Genomic DNA, 18,033 nt, shown 5'->3' with positions numbered 1-18,033 from the left:
CGCGGAGGCAGCGGCGGCGGCAGCAGCTCAGTGCTCTTCAGCCGGGTGCCCAAGACCCCACCTGGCTCCCCCGCCCGTCGGATCGGCGCTCCTCACGTCCCGGCGCTTAACCACTTCCCTCGCCCTCTCTGACCCCACCCGAACCGGGTGTCTCGGCTGCCCCCGGCCATGGCGTGCGGAGCCACACTGAAAAGGACTCTGGATTTCGACCCACTGCTGAGCCCGGCGTCCCCGAAGAGGAGGCGATGTGCGCCATTGTCGGCTCCCACCTCGGCTGCCGCCTCCCCGTTGTCGGCGGCTGCGACCACTGCTGCCTCCTTTTCGGCCTCTGCTGCCTCGCCGCAGAAGTATCTCCGAATGGACCCGTCCCCCTTTGGCGACGTCTCCTCCCGCCTCACCACAGGTGGGACTCTGCCCTTGGGGCCCCGGGGTGGGCAACTGAATTGGGGATCTGGAGTAAGGGATGAGACCGCGGAAGTGGGGGTGCTGTGTGTGGCCCTGGTTCTTAACAAAGTGGTCGGAGGACCACATTGCATTATCTCTTCAGGGTGCGGACACACAATAGAAATGGGCTGATGTCATGGAGCGGGTTTTGGGAGATGGGGTGGGTAGGGGCCGGTATTGTAGGGAAGAGGAAGATCCTTTTCTTAGAGTGGAATCACTGAAATCGTTTCCGTAGTAAGTAGATGCCCATCAGAAATGTGAGGGGAATAGTCATAAATTAGGTAAGAAATAGCCGAATCACAAATTTTTTGGCTTAAATCGATTGGTTGCAGCTATTAACTCTAGGACTAGGTGGTTTGAGGCGAGACGACAGCCCCTCCTCCAGTTCAGACATGGCTGATTTTAGTATAGAGGGGGTGGGGGGTGGGGATGGATGTCACTGGGGCGAGATCTAGGCCTGTCATTAATCACCCACAAGAACGCCACTTTGGCTGAGTCAAGACCTGTTTCCCTAGCAGGGTCAACAACAAAGAAAATGCTCTTCTGTGTGTACTGTAATGTGATCCCACTAAATGTTTAGACCTTGAGAAATCTTGAACTTTTAGTGAAAAGCAAGTAGTATTGAAAATGGGGGCTGAGTAGTTGCATTTATTTGCAGATGCTTTCTTTCTGCCCAACAAAGTATTTTGGGAGAAAACAGCCTAGTCTTAAGAATCAATTCAAGACTCCAAAGAGACTTCAGACTTGCTTTTTCATCTTGAAACATTTTCTAAAAGTGACTGTGGGGAATGCCCTTTGGCAGCTTTGTAAAGCATGCGTATGCCCAGGTTGATTGTGTGTGTGTGTGTGTGTGTGTGTGTGTGTGTGTGTGTATACAGTCTGAAATCTTTGTGTGCCCTAGGCACAGTCCTAGGATAAGCTTTTGTGGACTTCGAGGGTAAATCTGCTTCCTTTGTGTGTAGCATGCAAAGGTTTTATGTTTGAGCCCTTTGGTGCTAACACCTTGAGACAAAGCCTTCTCTTAGCTTTATGTTAAATGTCTTATTAGCTTAAAAAAAAGATACCAAGCATATATCTCTATATCTGGTAACTTTAATTTGGAACTGATCCTACTAAATAGGGTTTTTGTTTTGTTTTGTTTTTGTAATGTCACATTTTAAAATCCTTTCCCAAATCCATGGGAAGAACCTCAAATGCCCAGGCTACCATTTTTGTTATTAAATATTTGATCTAACTTAAGAATGTTAAGCTTTAGAGTTGTAGTAAGTTTTCACAGGAATTCCCAGAATTTTATTTAATGACCTGACCTAAACTGTCTTCTGTGTTAGGCATTATTTAAAAAGGACAACTAATATCAGGAATGAATTTCTTGTGGTTGACATTTTTAGTTTGCTGTTAGTGAAAGAATATCTTTGAAAATTGAAATGGTGTCATGTGTTCTTCACTTTACTACTAATAAGGCCATTTCTAAATAGCTGTAACTGACCAGCAATAAATTTCATTGGAGGTAGTGAATTAATTTAGTATGAGGTCTATGGGTTAAAGTATCTATGGATGTAATTAAAGTAGTAGCATAAATGTAAAACAGGGAGCTATAATATGTTCTGTCACTTTAAATGGGCTTATTTGGAAAGAAATGAGATGCTTTTGTGAATTTGTCAATCTATTTGATATATTTGTGGTATCACATTTCAGGTAAGTGGACTGTATTAAAATGACTTCTATTTAAGCTAGCTGATTCAAACTCGCATTCCTTTCCTTCAGTAGTGCTACTTCTGCTTTTCAAGGTTTTCTGACATCCACTTTGAAAATTTGATCATTTTTCTGGAACATAAAGGCTCATATTAATGGATTTTTATTGAGCTCACTAGTTTCGCTATCTCAGCTAATTTGACAGTGTTAAAACTGGACTTGAGAAAACTAGTTAAAATTGCTGAAGTTCTGATTTGCAGAATTGTACATTTTTACTGTAATTTTTAATGACATTGTAATGTGTGTATGTGACCAGTTTGGGGTATGTTTTTGTGTGGCCTTGTAATAAGGTCATAATGGGCGCAGCAGTGTTGTGCAGGTAACAGTGAGCTTCCCAGTTTTCCAATGACCAAACTTGGAAATAATTTCCCCAGGCACCTAGCTTTCTACTTTAACTGTAGTGATTCTTAAACTGTCCTTAGCTGCTGCAATAAGTAGCAAGAATTGGATGGTGGCTTAACTCAATTAAGATGGAGATTCTTGTGGAATGCTATGAATTTGAATATAATTTAAATAATTTTAGTTTTCAAACTGTTGCAACCTAACACTGTGAAAAGGGGCTTAGTTAAACTGAAGGGAAGTCAAGCTTGCTTTCCTATTGGCAAGATTAGGCATTTTAGGGGCCCCTTATCACAACACATTCCAAACCTGGATATAGTCAGGTTTGAGGATCTGAGTTACTAATTCAGAAGTGTAATCTCTGGCAGGGTTGACAAACTGTGGCTGTGTTTTTGTATAGACTGGTAATTTTATTTTTTTTTACATTTTTAAATGATTGGAAAAGAAAATTATTATATTATGGCATGTGAAAATGACATAAAATTTAAATTTCAATGTCCACAAATAAGAGTTTTATTTGAACACAGCTGTGCTTTTTTTTTTTTTTTTTTTAACCATTACAGGTTAAATAACAAAGTTGAGTAGTTGTGACAGATACTAAGATATTATTATTGCCTTGGAGCCCTATTTTTACTATTTGGTCCTTTACAGAAAAGTTTTAACACCTTCATGTAGGGTGTTAGCAGGGTTTATGACACTGCCCGTAAGTATGTAAAGGGAAAGTGGGTAATGATTGAAGGTAGTGGGTAGGGGGGAGAGGAGCATTAAATATGTTTGGAGTAATGAGTCCTTGTAGTAATTGCATTGGTAGTCATCCTGGCAAGTTGAAAATAAAATGTTCTATTCTTATTGATTGGTTTTTTGACACATCTATAATATTACCATTTTGCCAGAAGATTGCCATAACATCCAAGGAAGAAATTATTTTAAAAAATCAAAATATTACACAGCCTTACAAGACTTAGTCAAATCCAACATTGTTTTCATAACTGCAGCAGTATTAGTGGGCTGGGGAAGAGAGCTATCTGTGGATGTCAACCTCTTTGTAAGTTTGTCAGACACATTAATAATATACATTGTTTATGGTTTGGCACCATTGCTCTAGCTTGCCTTAGAAACTGGGTTAAAGAGTTAAGAATTCATTGTATTTGCTGGAAACTTGCCATTAAAAATGGGAACTACAGCTTGTGAATGGGGGAAAGTTTACAGGAACATAGATTGTACAGTAGACATTGATATATGCCTACTAATGGTGCTGACTTAAATAAAATATAAATGGTTCTAGGCAAACAAATGAGATGTCTGTTGGTGGAGGCAGTATCTCACTGTCATTTATATTGAACCAGAAATGTTTAATATTGTGGTTATTTATGTAGCTGTTAAAGTTGCTTCTAGTTTCTCAGTGGATTTAGCAAATAGATTTTCAAATGGTTTTGTACTATGGATTTTAAACCAGAAATTTTATTTAGGTTAATATATGTACCTGCAGCTTTTTCATAGATACATATAAATTTTGCATTAAAAACCCTGTGAGTTGGTTTGTGGAGTGGTTCAGAAGTATTGTGCTTGCCTAGAATGCAGCACTGCCAAAAAAATTCTGTAACTGTGGCCATTAAAAACAGTGCAGTTATATAAATTATTGAAGTTTTCTTGTTTTTGAAAGGTGGACAAAATGAAGGCTAACAGGCACAGGATCACATAAGCTAAACATGATGAGATCAGAGGTAAAAGAGACATAATTTGAGGTGTAAAGAACAGCTTTTTCAGCTTTTGAATGGCTTTTATGGAAAAAGAATATAGTGTAATTACTCACTTGAGTTTGAATCTTTTGGATGGTTGGTTCATCAAACTGGGTAATGGCATTGGAGGTGGGTATTTTCAAGTACTCATAACTGAAATTAACCAGCAATTATATGATCTTTGTAGTCCTTTTGTTTTAATACTGCCTGGTACTGTTAATGCACAGAATGTTTTCTGTGCATATGAAACCACAGTGAATTTCTTGCCTTTGAGAAGACTTTCAAAAAGATGAAAGGGAGATAATTATTCAAGCCTGTGTAAACTAGTGGCATCAGCAGATGCCACTCTAATTTTATTGCTGAGTTTAAGTATCTTAGAACTCAGTGTACCTCAATGTATCACCTTTCTAAACACTTGAGTGATAGTACCAATCAGCAACTGTCTTGTAGCAGTGACTTAGCCAGGAAGCTCCTTGAGTTTTGAGGGCTTCTATGGGCTCTGTGAGAGTTGGAGTTTGAAAAGTAATCTCAGAGTTCTTTCTCACATGATGTTGCAGCTTCACTAAGCAGTGAATCCTTGCAGGTAATTTAAAATTCTAGTGTATGTTCATTTGTCAGATTTGTTATTTACTTTGGGTCTGTTGATCAGAATTATAGTATAACACTTTGTGAAGGTAGATGAATAGTGGTGGTGATATTTAACCATCTAGCTGTAGAAAAAGCATCGCATGATGTACTTTTAGTTTGTTGTGGAGTGCAATTACTTGTTTTTTCCTTTTAAAAAACCTTTAAGTCGTGTGTGTGTGTGTGTGTGTGTGTCTGTCCATCCATCTGTGTGTTTGATTTTTTTTTTTTGAGACAGGGTTACTTCAGCCTGGCGGCCTTCAATGGACTAGCCCAGGCTGGTGGCTTTGAAGTCATGGTGATTCTGCTGCCTCACTCTCCCAGCTGCTGGGATTACAGGTGTGCACTATCATGCCTGGCTAAGTCATTAGTTTTTACCAGTCACAAATGTCATAGGAGATCATCCTGAGATGGACTAGTGCTTTTCAAAATTGTGATCTTACCAAGTTGTAATGTTTTTTAATACAATTGTTAGATTCGACTTAATTTTAAGTTTCAAGGTCTTGGTTGTATACCTTCTTTTTCCTAATAATATTTAAAACTCTAAAGTTCTTCTCTGGAAGCAGTTTTTCAAGCCTTTATGCACTTCCATTTGAGTTTCCAATACTGTGCTGATTAGACAAAATAGCAGCCACTATTGGGTTGTTTTAGTATCAAATGAATAAACCTGGATGTTAACATACCTGTTTTAATTTTTTTTGTTGGATAGTGTTAGGTTGGCTTTGCAATTGAAGAATAGAATGTACAGTGGAATTTGAAGAAAGCTGATTTTCCTAACATTACTATGAACTATGCCTTTTAACTATTATAGGGAATTGCCATATTCCTAATGCTAAAATATAATCTCTGGAAGAAGTTTGCTAAGTGGTGTAATTGTTTTAAAAGTACAGGAGATTTTAGTTGCTGTGAGGGCACAGAGGAACCTGGTTGCTCACTATTCATAACCTCCTGGGGAAATTAGTGCATTATTGGGAGGCTTGCTTTGTAATCAATTGTACAATATATAGCAACCCTAGCCTACCAATTTATAATAATTTCTTACTTTTAATGTACTAGTAAAACGTTCTTGTTGACTATGTGACCTTTCAGAAGGAAGATAGGGAAGCAGAGCCTCATTTTCTTCATCTATAAAAATGTGCATATGATGATACTAGTATCTGCAAGAGTTGTGGGGACTAGAAATGTAGGTCACTATAGGTCAGCCTCAAATGGAACTTTTTTTGTTTGTTTGTTTGTTTTGGTACCGGGGATTGAACTCAGGACTTGAGAGGTAGGAGGCAGAACCACTGAGCTAAATCCCCAGTCCCTCACATGGAACTTTGAACATGGCCCAGAAGTCCTGACTTTCAATGAATAACTTCGCCTTTCTATTTGACAGGGAAAAAAAAAAAGTGGAGGCCATCAAATGGCAGTTTCATTACCAATTCCACCTACATTTGTGGCTGTCCAAGTCCCCCTTGTATGCTAAGGAAAGGATCCTCCTTCTATCCAAAGGAACCTTATCCTCTTGATTATTCTCTTCCCTCACCCTTCCCTCCTTAACCAGATCTTGCTTTTGGCTTTTAAATATGCTTGGGCCTCCCATTAGAAAATAAGTTAGGGCCGGGGATTTAGCTCATTGGTTTTGCTGTCTGCTTCTCAGGTGCAAGGTTCTGAATTCAATCTCCAGTACAAAAAAAAGTAAGTTAAAACATCATTTTTTTCCTCTAGCAGTGTTATAGATTCCTTCACTTGAAAATGTTAGAAGAGCTTTTACATGTCCTGCCTTGCATTTCTTTGGTTGTCACTCCTAATGTATTTGTGCCTCGGACAACTTGTCAAATCACTGGTGAATTCCCTGTCAGTTCCTGTAGTTTGACTTTTCTTTGAGTATTCATGGTACCACACTCCCTCCTATTTGAAATAATAGTTGTTTTCTTTTTTTCTCATTACACTGATTTCCTCCACTTTTATGGCTGCTCTTTCTGCTTCATCAACTATTAAATTTAAGTTCTTTAGTTATAGTTACTCTTCCATGCTTGTCTCACTTAATAGTCGTCTGAGTACATACATAACTTCAGTTTCCACTTACAGATGACATTATCTTTAGTTGAGATCATTTCTTTTAGTTCCAGCATGGGGAATTTGGACCTGTTATTTTCAGATATTCTCAGTAGACCCCTATCACCAGAAGTTAGAATTTTTGTGTACTCTGTTGATTTTTAAATGTTCACAACTAATTTACATGACATGGGATAAACAAAAGATGTTTATGGGCTTCTAATCAGTGCCTTTTGTGGGAGAGGTGGTCTTAACTCCTCTTTTATAGTAGTCATGATAGAAAAGTGCATGCATTTATTTGCTCATCATTCACCTAATGACCATGAATGAATTTTCTTTTTCTTAAAAAGTGCATATAGGTTATAGATTAGTGTGTAATGAATCTCCCTGAGTAGGTTCATTCAAGTTAATTTACAGAATATTTTTCTGCTTAGGAAGGGTATGTCTAAATTACAACTACAAAAGCCACTTAGGTGAGGTGGCCAAATCAGTTTAGATCAGCCTAGCTATATGTTTTTGTACATATGATAACCCCTATTGTTAATACCTTCCTTTCCTCTCTGTTCTCTTGTATGTCCAATAATACCACTTTTTAAAAAATTGCCACAGTAAAGGAGTAGTTATTTTAAGTGAGAGCTAGAGACTTTTAAGTGTGTCACAGTTACAGGCAAGTAATATATATGAACACTGAAAACTGGGCAGGGGACTAGAAATTCCAACTTTGCTAGAGCAGCAGCATTAATGAGAATTTCAGTCTTTAACTTCTATTCCTCAGAATCTGTTTTAGTAAGAACTCTAGGGATTTGTGTGTATATTAACATTCTGGAAGTACTTTAGAACTTAGTAGTTTATGTGCTGCCGAAGTAAGCACAGTACTTGAGAACTTAGACCAAAAAGGTAGCAGCCACTCTGTCTTCAGTTCAGTTTTGCCATGTAGTCTAGTTTTCTTCATGAGTAGTCAGAAATCTAACCTTTTCTGGAAAGTCACCCAATTTTTAAGGGCTGGCTACAAATTTCCACTTTTTTTTTCTTTTAAAGAAAGTATTCAGGCCAAACCAGGCTCAATTTGGCCTGTGAATGTGTTTGCAAATTCTAGTTTCCTAATATGCTCGATATTTGTGTGTAGATTTTTTTGGGTGCCCTAACAAATTATCAATATGAAGTGGGTTTGTAACTTATAGTGACTATAGCGCTTTCTCTCCACCTGCAGAAGATAAATGAACCCCTTATGTAATATAACATAATGAAAATTTAGAACCTAAGACAGTTCTTATTGTTTAAGACAGGGTCTCTATATGTGGTTTACTATGTAGCTGAGGTTGGCCTCAACACTCAATCTGTCTTCTGCCTTAGCCTCAACTGCAGGGATTACAGGTGTGTACTACCACAGCTAGCTCCCCAGTCGTTTTTAAAGTACTGAAGATAATCCCTTAAGGTTGATCATGTGCATCTGTGTCATGTATATTAAAGACTCATGCTAATCCAGGTAGAAGTTAAACTAGCTGTACCTGGATTATCTGGTGTTAAAGTCTGATCTTGGGTCTCTTGGATATAATTAATTTTAACATCTAGAATGGTATCAGCTCATTAGTCAAATAGGTTATGGCTAAAACATTTGTCCTTGAAGTTCCTTCAAGGAAACCATGAAAACTTTTATGAAAATAGCTGGTTTACAAGATGGGTCTTCACCCCACTCGTGTGTGGGTCTTTATAAACAGTGTTAGTTGGTTTTAGTTTCCTCTTCTTCCTATCTTGATGCTCTGTCTTGCTCTCTAATCTATTGAGTTTTTATTTTTTAATCTCACAACTGTTTTCTCTCATTTTTCTTGTTGACCAGTGAGGGCTCACTCTGTCCAGGATTTAAGTAATCAATGGAAACTAAAAAAATTTTTCTTTTCACATTTACCTATTTTGTTTTTTAAAAAAATTCTAAAGGAGTTAAGTGTGGCTTGTTAGTGTCTCAACTATAAGGAGGCAATTTTTTTGTTTTTGTTTTTTTTGTACTGGGGATTGAACTTGGGACCTTGTGCTTGCAAGGCATGTGGCAAAACCACTGAACTAAATCCCCAGCCCAGGAGGCAAATTTTATTAGCAATCATAATGGCATTTACTAATTTGTGAATAAAAATGATGTCAGTCAGAATTTGCTGCTGTTCTCACTTAGCTGCATTTTATATAAAAGAGTAATGTACATTTTAGGATTTAAAAAAAGGGACATATAACCATTTGTGATGCAGCTTGTCATGAGGTAACTTTTATATTAAATGAAGGCTGCATGATTAAAACTGGAATATATAACAATGAAATAAACTTTAATGGACTGTAAATTATTGGCCAATGTCAGATGTTACATTGTCTTGGCATATGTAAATGTACATATAATTCCTAGTTTGATAAAAGACAATTAGATTTAAGTAGCTTAAACCTAACAAATCCATCACTAAAGAAAGCCTTTATCCAGCTGGTAGCTAAGTAAAGTCAGTCAAATATCTAAATTGCATTTATGGATGTGAGTTACAGACTACTGAATCTGGCGGAGTTCTTGAGTTCTCAGCTTCAAAATTGTTTATACTCCTGAAGTGAAATAAATTGAGCATGAGGCTTGCAGTTAGCTGTTTGCAACTGGTGCTGCTGAGATCTTGGCCAGGTTAAATCAGACTGTTTACTGCATGACGTTGTTGATCTCATGTTCCTAGTATTAGAACATTGAGGGCACAATGTGGCTTAGGTGACATATTTAATATGAAAAGCAGTGCAAGCAATAGCATTCAAAATTCCTCTAACTCTTTAACTGACAGTATCAAGTGTTGGCAAGGATATAAGGGAGGTGAAAAGCTAGTACAGTTATACTGGTAGGAATGCAGACTGGTAAAATCACTCTGGAAAATGGTTTGGCAGTTTCTTACAAAGTAAAACCATTCACTTGCCATTAGGCAGTCTAATCCCATTCTTAGGTATTTATCCAGGATAAATGAAAACATGTCCATCCAAAGACAAGTACTAAACATTAATAATTAAGCTTACCTGGAGACAGTCTGAATGTCCGTTAATAAGTGAATGGATAAATGTATGTGTGTACATGTACAACACAATGCAATATAACTAATAATTATTGATTTATGCAGCACACGAATCCAAATCATGTCTGTTACAATGTAAATGCTGTGTAAATAGTTGTGCTATGTTGCTTAGGGCAGTGGTGGTGAACCTATGGCCTGTGTGCCACAGCAGGCTGTTATCATTGGAAGCTCTAAAAGGTTTGCCATCACTGGTTTAGGGTATAATGACAAGAAAAATGTACCTTTACAGTACATGTATACTTTCTAGAAAATATTTTCATTCTGTGACTGTTTGAATCGACACATGCTGAATCTACAGATAAGGAAGGCCAACTATAGTAACAGCAGATGAGTATTGGCAAATGGAGGGTTGTGATGTTTGTGGGTGGGTGGAAGTAACTATGGAGGAGCTTGAGGCAACTTTCTGAGTGATGAAGGTAATAATGGTTCCAAGACTGTGTGTATGTATGTACTGTCTGAACTCTTATATGTTTAAATGTGTAAATTTTCTTATTTGTAAATTATTCCGTAAAATTCTTTAGCTTGTCAGTGATGTTTATAAATATCAAACTGTATAAAGATTTACAAAGGTAAATCTTAAGATATTATATGTTAATCCTATATTTGTTACATTCTTTGCTTTTGTTTTGTTTTTTGTTTTGAGGCATAGTCTCGCTATGTAATCCAGGCCTCAAACTCACAGCAATCCTCCTGTCTCAGCCTCCCCTATTGCTGAGATTGCAGGCATGTGCCACCAGGCCGGGTGTTAACAAGCATTCTTTTGCTACATCTTAGTTGTGTTTTTGTTGATTGTGGATTGAACAAAGGAAGACTAAAATCTTAGAATAGCTATGTTGTGAACAAAAATGTAAGCCGATTACACAAAAGGTTGACATGAAATTACTCTGAGGTTGTACATCTTAATGTGTCTGGTTGTCAGTAAATATTGTGATGCTTTGAATGGTACTTTTGATATTTATTAATAGCTTTGAATAGGAAGTGATGAGTAAAGCTTGCTATTAGAGATCAAAGTATTACCTTTAAATCTTTTAGAATATTGAAGAGTTCTTATTAAGAAAAAGATATTTGTGCTTGTCCTGGTTGATACAGGATAGGATGTTGCACTGAACACTCCCAAGATAAACTTACCACTTGAGAGTAATTTTATTTCACATTTGTAACTTCATTTTAAAATTATAAACTATTTCACAGAAACAAAAAAAGACTGAAACTGACCATAACATAACACATTAAACAAATGTAACATTTTGAAAAAGAAAAAAAAAAAAAACGCTAAATACAGGTAAATATAATACAACTATCCTAACGTTAGTCATTCATTTTTTTTTTTTTTTTTTTTTTTTTTGGTACCGGAGATCCAACTCTAGGGACCTTGCACTGGTAGGCAGGATGCAGTGGAACCACTGCACTAATCCCTGGTCCTCAGTGTGTGATTTGTATTTAAGCCACACATTTGTATATATCAACTGTTATGTTTACATGACAAAACTAAAATAAATGCTGCTTTGACTGGATTTATCTTTTGCATCTATTTTCTTCCTGGAGTATCAAAAATGTTTAAGGGAGTGATTTATGTCCCTTCATTCTTACCTCTCAAAAGCCCTAAAAGTTATTTTCCTGAGGGAATTATTAAAGTGAGAAGTGAGACAAGTGAAAAGTATGAAAATTATCAGCATTAAGTTGCAAAAAGGTTTGTTACTGTTCTAAAGCCTTAACCTCCAATTGAGTTTTTAATTCTTAAAGCACCACTGGAGAATAAGTGTTACACTCCACTATACTTTTGAATTTGTTTGCTTGTTACTTGCTGCTTTTTCATTTTTGTTTATCTTTCTTGAGATTAGGGTGAGTAAACTTCTTGGGATGTAGTTTCTTATGGATAAGCTATTAATTTGGGAGCTGTGGGGATAGTAAGAGTCTGAAGGATAGTGGAAACTTCAGACAGAGATTTTCTGGAAAGGCCAAAATGGTAATTATTTTGAATTAGAACTCTTTCTGAAGTGAATCCACAGGAGCTTAAATGATACACAGGATATGATTTTACCCATTTTAATAGTGGTTAAGGCAGTTGCGCTGTGGTGTAGGACTTACATATCAATCATATGGGTACCCCCCCATTCGGAATGCTTTGCTTTTAATGCTGGAATATACAGAGGTACTGTTGAGCTCAAATTTATGACTATGACAATTTTGTGTATGATGACATTTTAGTTCCTATCTACTTTGTCATTTTGTTGACCTGTTACTTCCCACTGGTGTGTGCTTGAATGTACACAATCCTCTCCTAATATTTAAGGGCTTGGAAATGCCTTTTAGTTTAATAGATCTGTATCTGAAGAATAAATGAGCTTTGAGTTTGGGGCTGAGAATCTGAATAAGTGTTTTAGTGCACACTATCATTTTGAGTGAAAAGTTCTTAAATTACTTTTTGCTAGTCACTTCAAAAACGATTTTGTTGGATAGCTAAATCCCAGGTGGTATGCATATGCTTGCTATTTCTGAGTTAGCACACCATTTATGCTGAAATTCCTTCCAGAATGTCAGTTTTCTGTATGTTATTTGAAGGGACTATTTTGGTTAGATTGAATCCTATTAGGTAATTGTTGGAAAGCCAACTTTCTACTTGTAACTTTATATCTTGCCAAATTTTGACTTTTTTTTTCCTCTTTTAGAACAAATTCTGTACAACATAAAACAAGAGTATAAACGCATGCAGAAGAGAAGACATTTAGAAACTAGTTTCCAACAGACAGATCCAGGTTGTAGTTCTGATGCACAGCCACATGCATTTCTCCTCAGTGGACCAGCCTCACCAGGTAATAACCAACTTTAATAAAGTAAAAAGAAATGTCCAGTGTGGGAAAAGTGTACTCCAAAATCTCTAGTAACTTAGTTCTGTTTCTCAAGATTAAAAAAATGTATGTAACATACAGTGTCTTAATATGGTACACAGTAAACAAATCATCACCTGAATTCCCACTAACCAAAGGCAACAACCTGTATATAGCACCTCCTAAGTGGACATTGTATAAGTACTGTGATTTGTAGCCTCCATTTAAAACTTAACCGTATACCACCATACACTGTATAGCTGTACCTTGCATGGCTGCACACTGCATTTTTATATATTTCTTGAAATTAACTATCAATTTGATTTAGAAATTCTGCTGTTACAGAATGTACAGAAATACCTCTGTGTACATGCTCTCACACACTTGTCTGTTTATCTGCTCATACCTTGTCTGGATGAAGCGGTTTCCAAATAAACTTTCTTTTAAAGTGAGTGGAAAGCTGAAGATCCTTGGCTGATAAAAGAGCCATCAAAAGTGGTTCGCTCCTTAGCAAAGTTCTCATTAAAATAGTTTTTCAGTGGTACATCCCTGTAATTCCAGCACAGTAGGAGGCTGGTGCTAGAGAGTTGCATGCTTAAGACCAACCTGGGCAATTTAGACCCAGTTCCCCCCCCCCCCCCCAGTGAGAGTAGCTTGGTGGAAAGGTCCTAACCACTCCCCACAAGTACTTTTTTTTTTTCTTTGTGGTAGCAGTTGCTTTCTTTCTCTTACCCCTAAACAGGAATAGGAAAACCTGACAGAATGAAATATTCAAAGCCATAAAAGAGTCAGATTAAATCAGGAAATATGAAAACTATTCAGAACTAAATAGTGCAGTACTCTGCCAATCTGGGCCAGCTGTAAGTGGGAGAAACATGAAGGTGGAGACTTCTCATTGCAAACCAACATTATCATTTCAATTATCAGTTTACTTAAAAGAACAATTAACAGGGAGCCTTAACAAAGTTGGGAATGTGAAAGTAAAGATACCTTTAGCAGTTTAGGAGTTTATTGAAGCTCTGGTGCACTTTATCCTTGTGATACAGTTCTGATAAGCAGTTAATTGGTCTTGGCCATGTACTTTTGAAAATGCCAGTGAAAAGAGGAATAGGTACCGAGGCAAATATACAGAGCAAGATGAAACAATTGATAACAAATGAGAGTGTATTTGGTATGTGTGTTGAACACACAGCTGTGTATTGTGGCCCTCTTGCAATGGATGGCTGTAGTATACTGAGTTTGTGAAAAGGTACATATTAAGAAGTTGGGAGCTTTTTGGAAGACCAAACCAAAATGCTGTAAGTGTTCTTTGAAGAGCAATGTATTTCTGAAGAAATCTATTTGAAGCTTCTTTATTATCCTATAATGCCAGGAGGCTGTTACCTTAATAACCTAAGGACTCTGAACCATAAAATTTAAATGTCTAATATGATGTCTATATGTATCATGAGGGGTTATTTTTACAAAGTGGTCTTCTGGTAGTTATTATGAATTAAAAACAAAAACTTAGGGAAAAAGTATAAATCAGTGCTCCTTTGAAATCAAAGAACTAAAATTCTGTGAATATCTGCTCCTCAGTGAGTACAGAGATGCTTTCTGCTCTTCCATAAAGCTTTTCTTAATACAAATCTATGCTTAGTGTCTTGAAAATTGTTGCTGCTACAAAATAGTATTGTCTTTTAAAAGTTTAGTTTTGCTAATTTACTGATGAAATTGACATAATGGATGTTATAGCTGTTTTGAGTTTAGTTGCTTTAGGGCCTTTAGTGTGATAACAGTGTAGGTCTATGTTATTAGAGATTTAAGTATATCAGTATTAGCTTAGTGCTTTAGCTTACTTTTCAAAGTAGATTAAATTACATCAACTCAGTGGAAATTACAATTACTGTGTTAAAAAACCTTTAGACTCAATTATACTCCATTAGCAGGGGGTAAGTATGTAGATTTCAGAATGCTCTTTTAAAGTTTATGCCAAGAAAAAATGGAAATAAAGTGTTTGTAAATAGGCAGGGGAGGAGGGGGTGAAGGGAGGGCAGGGACAAGGGGAAAAAATGTGAACCAAGACCTGTCATGTAAAGGTACAAGATCCCAATAATGAATGTAACTGTACTGTATACCTAAAATGTAACAATAAACTCAATAAGGAAAAAGAAAAAAGTTTATGCCATACTTTGTCTTTTTCTTTTTTTGGTAAACAAAGGTTTTATTGTGTCAATGAGAAGTTTGTTTTTCTCTTTTTTAATGAATGGAAATGGCTTTAAAAATTACAGGTTCTAGAAATTGAGAGGAGTATGGTGGAATAATCCCTTTTTATGAGTTTAGACATCTACTGAATAGCTTCATTTAAGTAGTGTGTTTTCACAGGATAATCATGTTATTCTGATAGTAAATAAAATTAAGCTTTATACCAGATGGTCTTTCTTTTGTAGGAACATTTGCAAACTAGTCACTAAAACACTTTGTGGTAAGGTATTGCTAGAATGGAAATGAGGTTTATAATTGGGCCCATTGTTGTAAATTTTGAAGTTTTATTTGAAAATCTCTTAGATAGACTTTGCCTTATATACTTGATGATGTCTTATGTTTTTCTAGTCATAAGCAGATACACTTACTTGAAACCTGTTATAAGAATGAGAAAACCTGTGCTAAAATTTGATTTAAAGAATGCTTTTATGTGAACATTGCAATAATCAAAATGAAACTTTTCAGCTAAAAGATTCCATCATGGCTCTAAATCAGGTGGTTTTTGTTCGTGTTGTACATAGGGACTTCATCTGCAGCATCCTCACCATCAAAAAAAGAACAGCCTTTATTTACTCTACGGCAGGTTGGGATGATCTGTGAACGTTTGTTGAAAGAACGTGAGGAGAAAATTCGAGAAGAATATGAAGAAATATTGAGCACAAAACTTGCAGGTAAGAGATGAGTTTATTTTAGAGTCCCCCAGAAACTCATGGTAAGAAATTCATTATTTCTCACATGTACTTTATATCAGTTAATCTTCCTGTACATGGCACAGTGTTTCCTAAGACGTATAGAATTTCAGTTTAATAAAGGAAATCACTTATCTTGTAGCTTGTGGTCCTCCCTAGAGAGCTCAAGAACTTTACCATTCAAGTATATATTTGAAGTTTCTAATTGGTTGGTGCTGTGTGCGTTATTTTAGAGTATGAAGCTGTGGGTTTTAATAAAAAAATTTGGTTAGTGCAGTAAGTGAAATTTATGTGCAATAATTTTATCATGTTTTCTAATTTCAGTCCACAGATTTATTTTACTGTAAATAGTTATTGTAAGGTTTTTGAGTTTGAAGGGAGTTAAATCAGGGTGTTCATGTTAGGCAACAGAATCCCTCTCCCCTGGGGATCAGGGAGGCTCTACCATTGAGCTATATCCTTACACACACATCGTTATGGGGATCAAACTCAGGACCTTGCACTTGGAATGCAGGCATGGTGTCACTGAGCTAAATTACCGGCCCCTTTTCTCCTTTTAATATTTTGAGATGAGATCTTTTGAAATTGCCCAGTCTGGCCTCAGCCTCCTGAGTAGAACAGTTGAGATGACAGGTGTGTGCTACCATGCCTGATCATAAGTTCTTTTCTCTGACATCTGATTAAGATACAGGTAGGTAACTTCCATCGCGTCCTTGTTGAAATATTTCATCTCATCACAGTAAATTACCATTCATAGCCCACTTAAAATAAGCTTTCAGAGTCTTTTTTTGTTTTTTTTTTAATTGTAAGCTTTGTTTTTAGTGTCTCGCTTTGGAAGTGTAGGTTGGCCTTGAATGCACTATGTAGCCCAATGTGGCCTTGAATTTGCACCAATCCTCCTGCCTCAAGTGCTGAAATTATAGGCATGCACTAAGACCCTTTGTTTTTAATCATTAGGAAATAAGCCCTGTCCAGCCTGTATGTAATAAGGTCATGTGATTTGGATGCGCCTAGGTTATATTCTAAGTTCAGTGATCTCCATTTGAAAGTTACTACCCAGGTTATATAACTGATTAAAAGTGTTATTTACTATTGTTTCCCTGCCTGTATGGGTATTTTCGAAGTTGTGTAACTGACACCTTTCTTTGTAGAACAATATGATGCATTTGTGAAGTTTACTCATGATCAAATAATGCGACGATATGGAGAACAGCCTGCTAGTTGTAAGTATTTGACCTTGAATTATAAACTGAAAACGAGACCATCTTTTAACAAGAAAACATAATTAAGTTCATACTTTAGAGAATTTAACAGAAAATTATGGAGAAAAAGCCTGGAGGTACTAAGCAACAAAACTTTGCAAGGCCTACTTTGGGTTGCTTAAATACCTATGGGCAATACTGAGAATATCTGGTTTCAAGATATTTGGCACTAACTTTTCCTTTTCTTTCTCTCAGATGTTTCATGAATCATTTTCTGTATTTGTTGGCTGCCTTGTTCCTTGTTGAATTGCTGGAGGAGGTCCCAATTACGACATACAGCAATGCCAATACCCCTGTGAATACAGGTTATTTCAAGCTTTCGTCAGTGACAACCACTCTTAGGCAGCAGCAACTGGTTTTGGAAATTTCCCTGATGTCAGTACAACCTGGATGTGGACCTTTGCTACCTGTATTAATACCAGTGGCCTCATTTTGCTGTATCATTACAATTTGGCTTCTTATATTAATATGTTTGAAAAAGATAAACTGGTATTCTAGACGTGCCCTTCACTGGTGTGTAAATAAAACTGTAGAATGACACTTCAGACGAAGTTAGTGTGATTTTAATTGTGCACTACCACCAAACTGTAACCAGTTATTAATAATTTAGAATGTAATCCCAGGACCATATTAAGCAAATAGCCTACAGTGCTTCCTGTGAAATAGTGAAAGAGGAGGGCATTTCTATATTCCAGGACTTCTTGGGGTTTCAGAATGGGTTTATATGATTTTTTGGTAGTTTTATTTATTCTATCGGTCTTTTTAACAAATGTTTATTGCTGCATTTTTTCCAGTGTATCATTGTTTTACTGCCCTTGTAGTACTGGAATTTAGTTGGAAGAATAAAACATTTACTTCTATTCTGCTTGTTTTTTAAATGTTACAGATGAGTAGTATTTGAATAAAAGCCAGTGTTTTAAATGTAAGCATTTTTCAGGAATTAATGAAGTTAATTTTCTGGTAAGATTTTAAAGACTTGAGTGCTACTTGCA

General features: G+C 36.6%; 1 protein-coding gene across 1 annotated transcript; it reads left to right on the top strand.

Annotated features, from left to right (window-relative positions):
* The first annotated feature begins 6 nt into the window (after positions 1-6).
* Positions 7-17,881, top strand: Akirin2 (akirin 2). The gene is made up of 5 exons (XM_010633264.3): positions 7-403; positions 12,688-12,831; positions 15,612-15,761; positions 16,931-17,002; positions 17,237-17,881. Exons 1-5 carry the CDS (start codon positions 169-171, stop codon positions 17,245-17,247), a joined length of 612 nt encoding a protein of 203 aa, XP_010631566.1. The 5' UTR covers positions 7-168; the 3' UTR covers positions 17,248-17,881.
* Positions 17,882-18,033: the final 152 nt, after the last annotated feature.

This window comes from Fukomys damarensis, unplaced genomic scaffold (assembly GCF_012274545.1).
Source record: "Fukomys damarensis isolate Sample0158 unplaced genomic scaffold, DMR_v1.0_HiC HiC_scaffold_14, whole genome shotgun sequence".
NCBI lineage: Eukaryota > Metazoa > Chordata > Mammalia > Rodentia > Bathyergidae > Fukomys > Fukomys damarensis.
The sequence above is the reverse complement of the archived record's forward strand: the minus strand, read 5'-3'. Positions and strand labels throughout refer to the sequence as shown.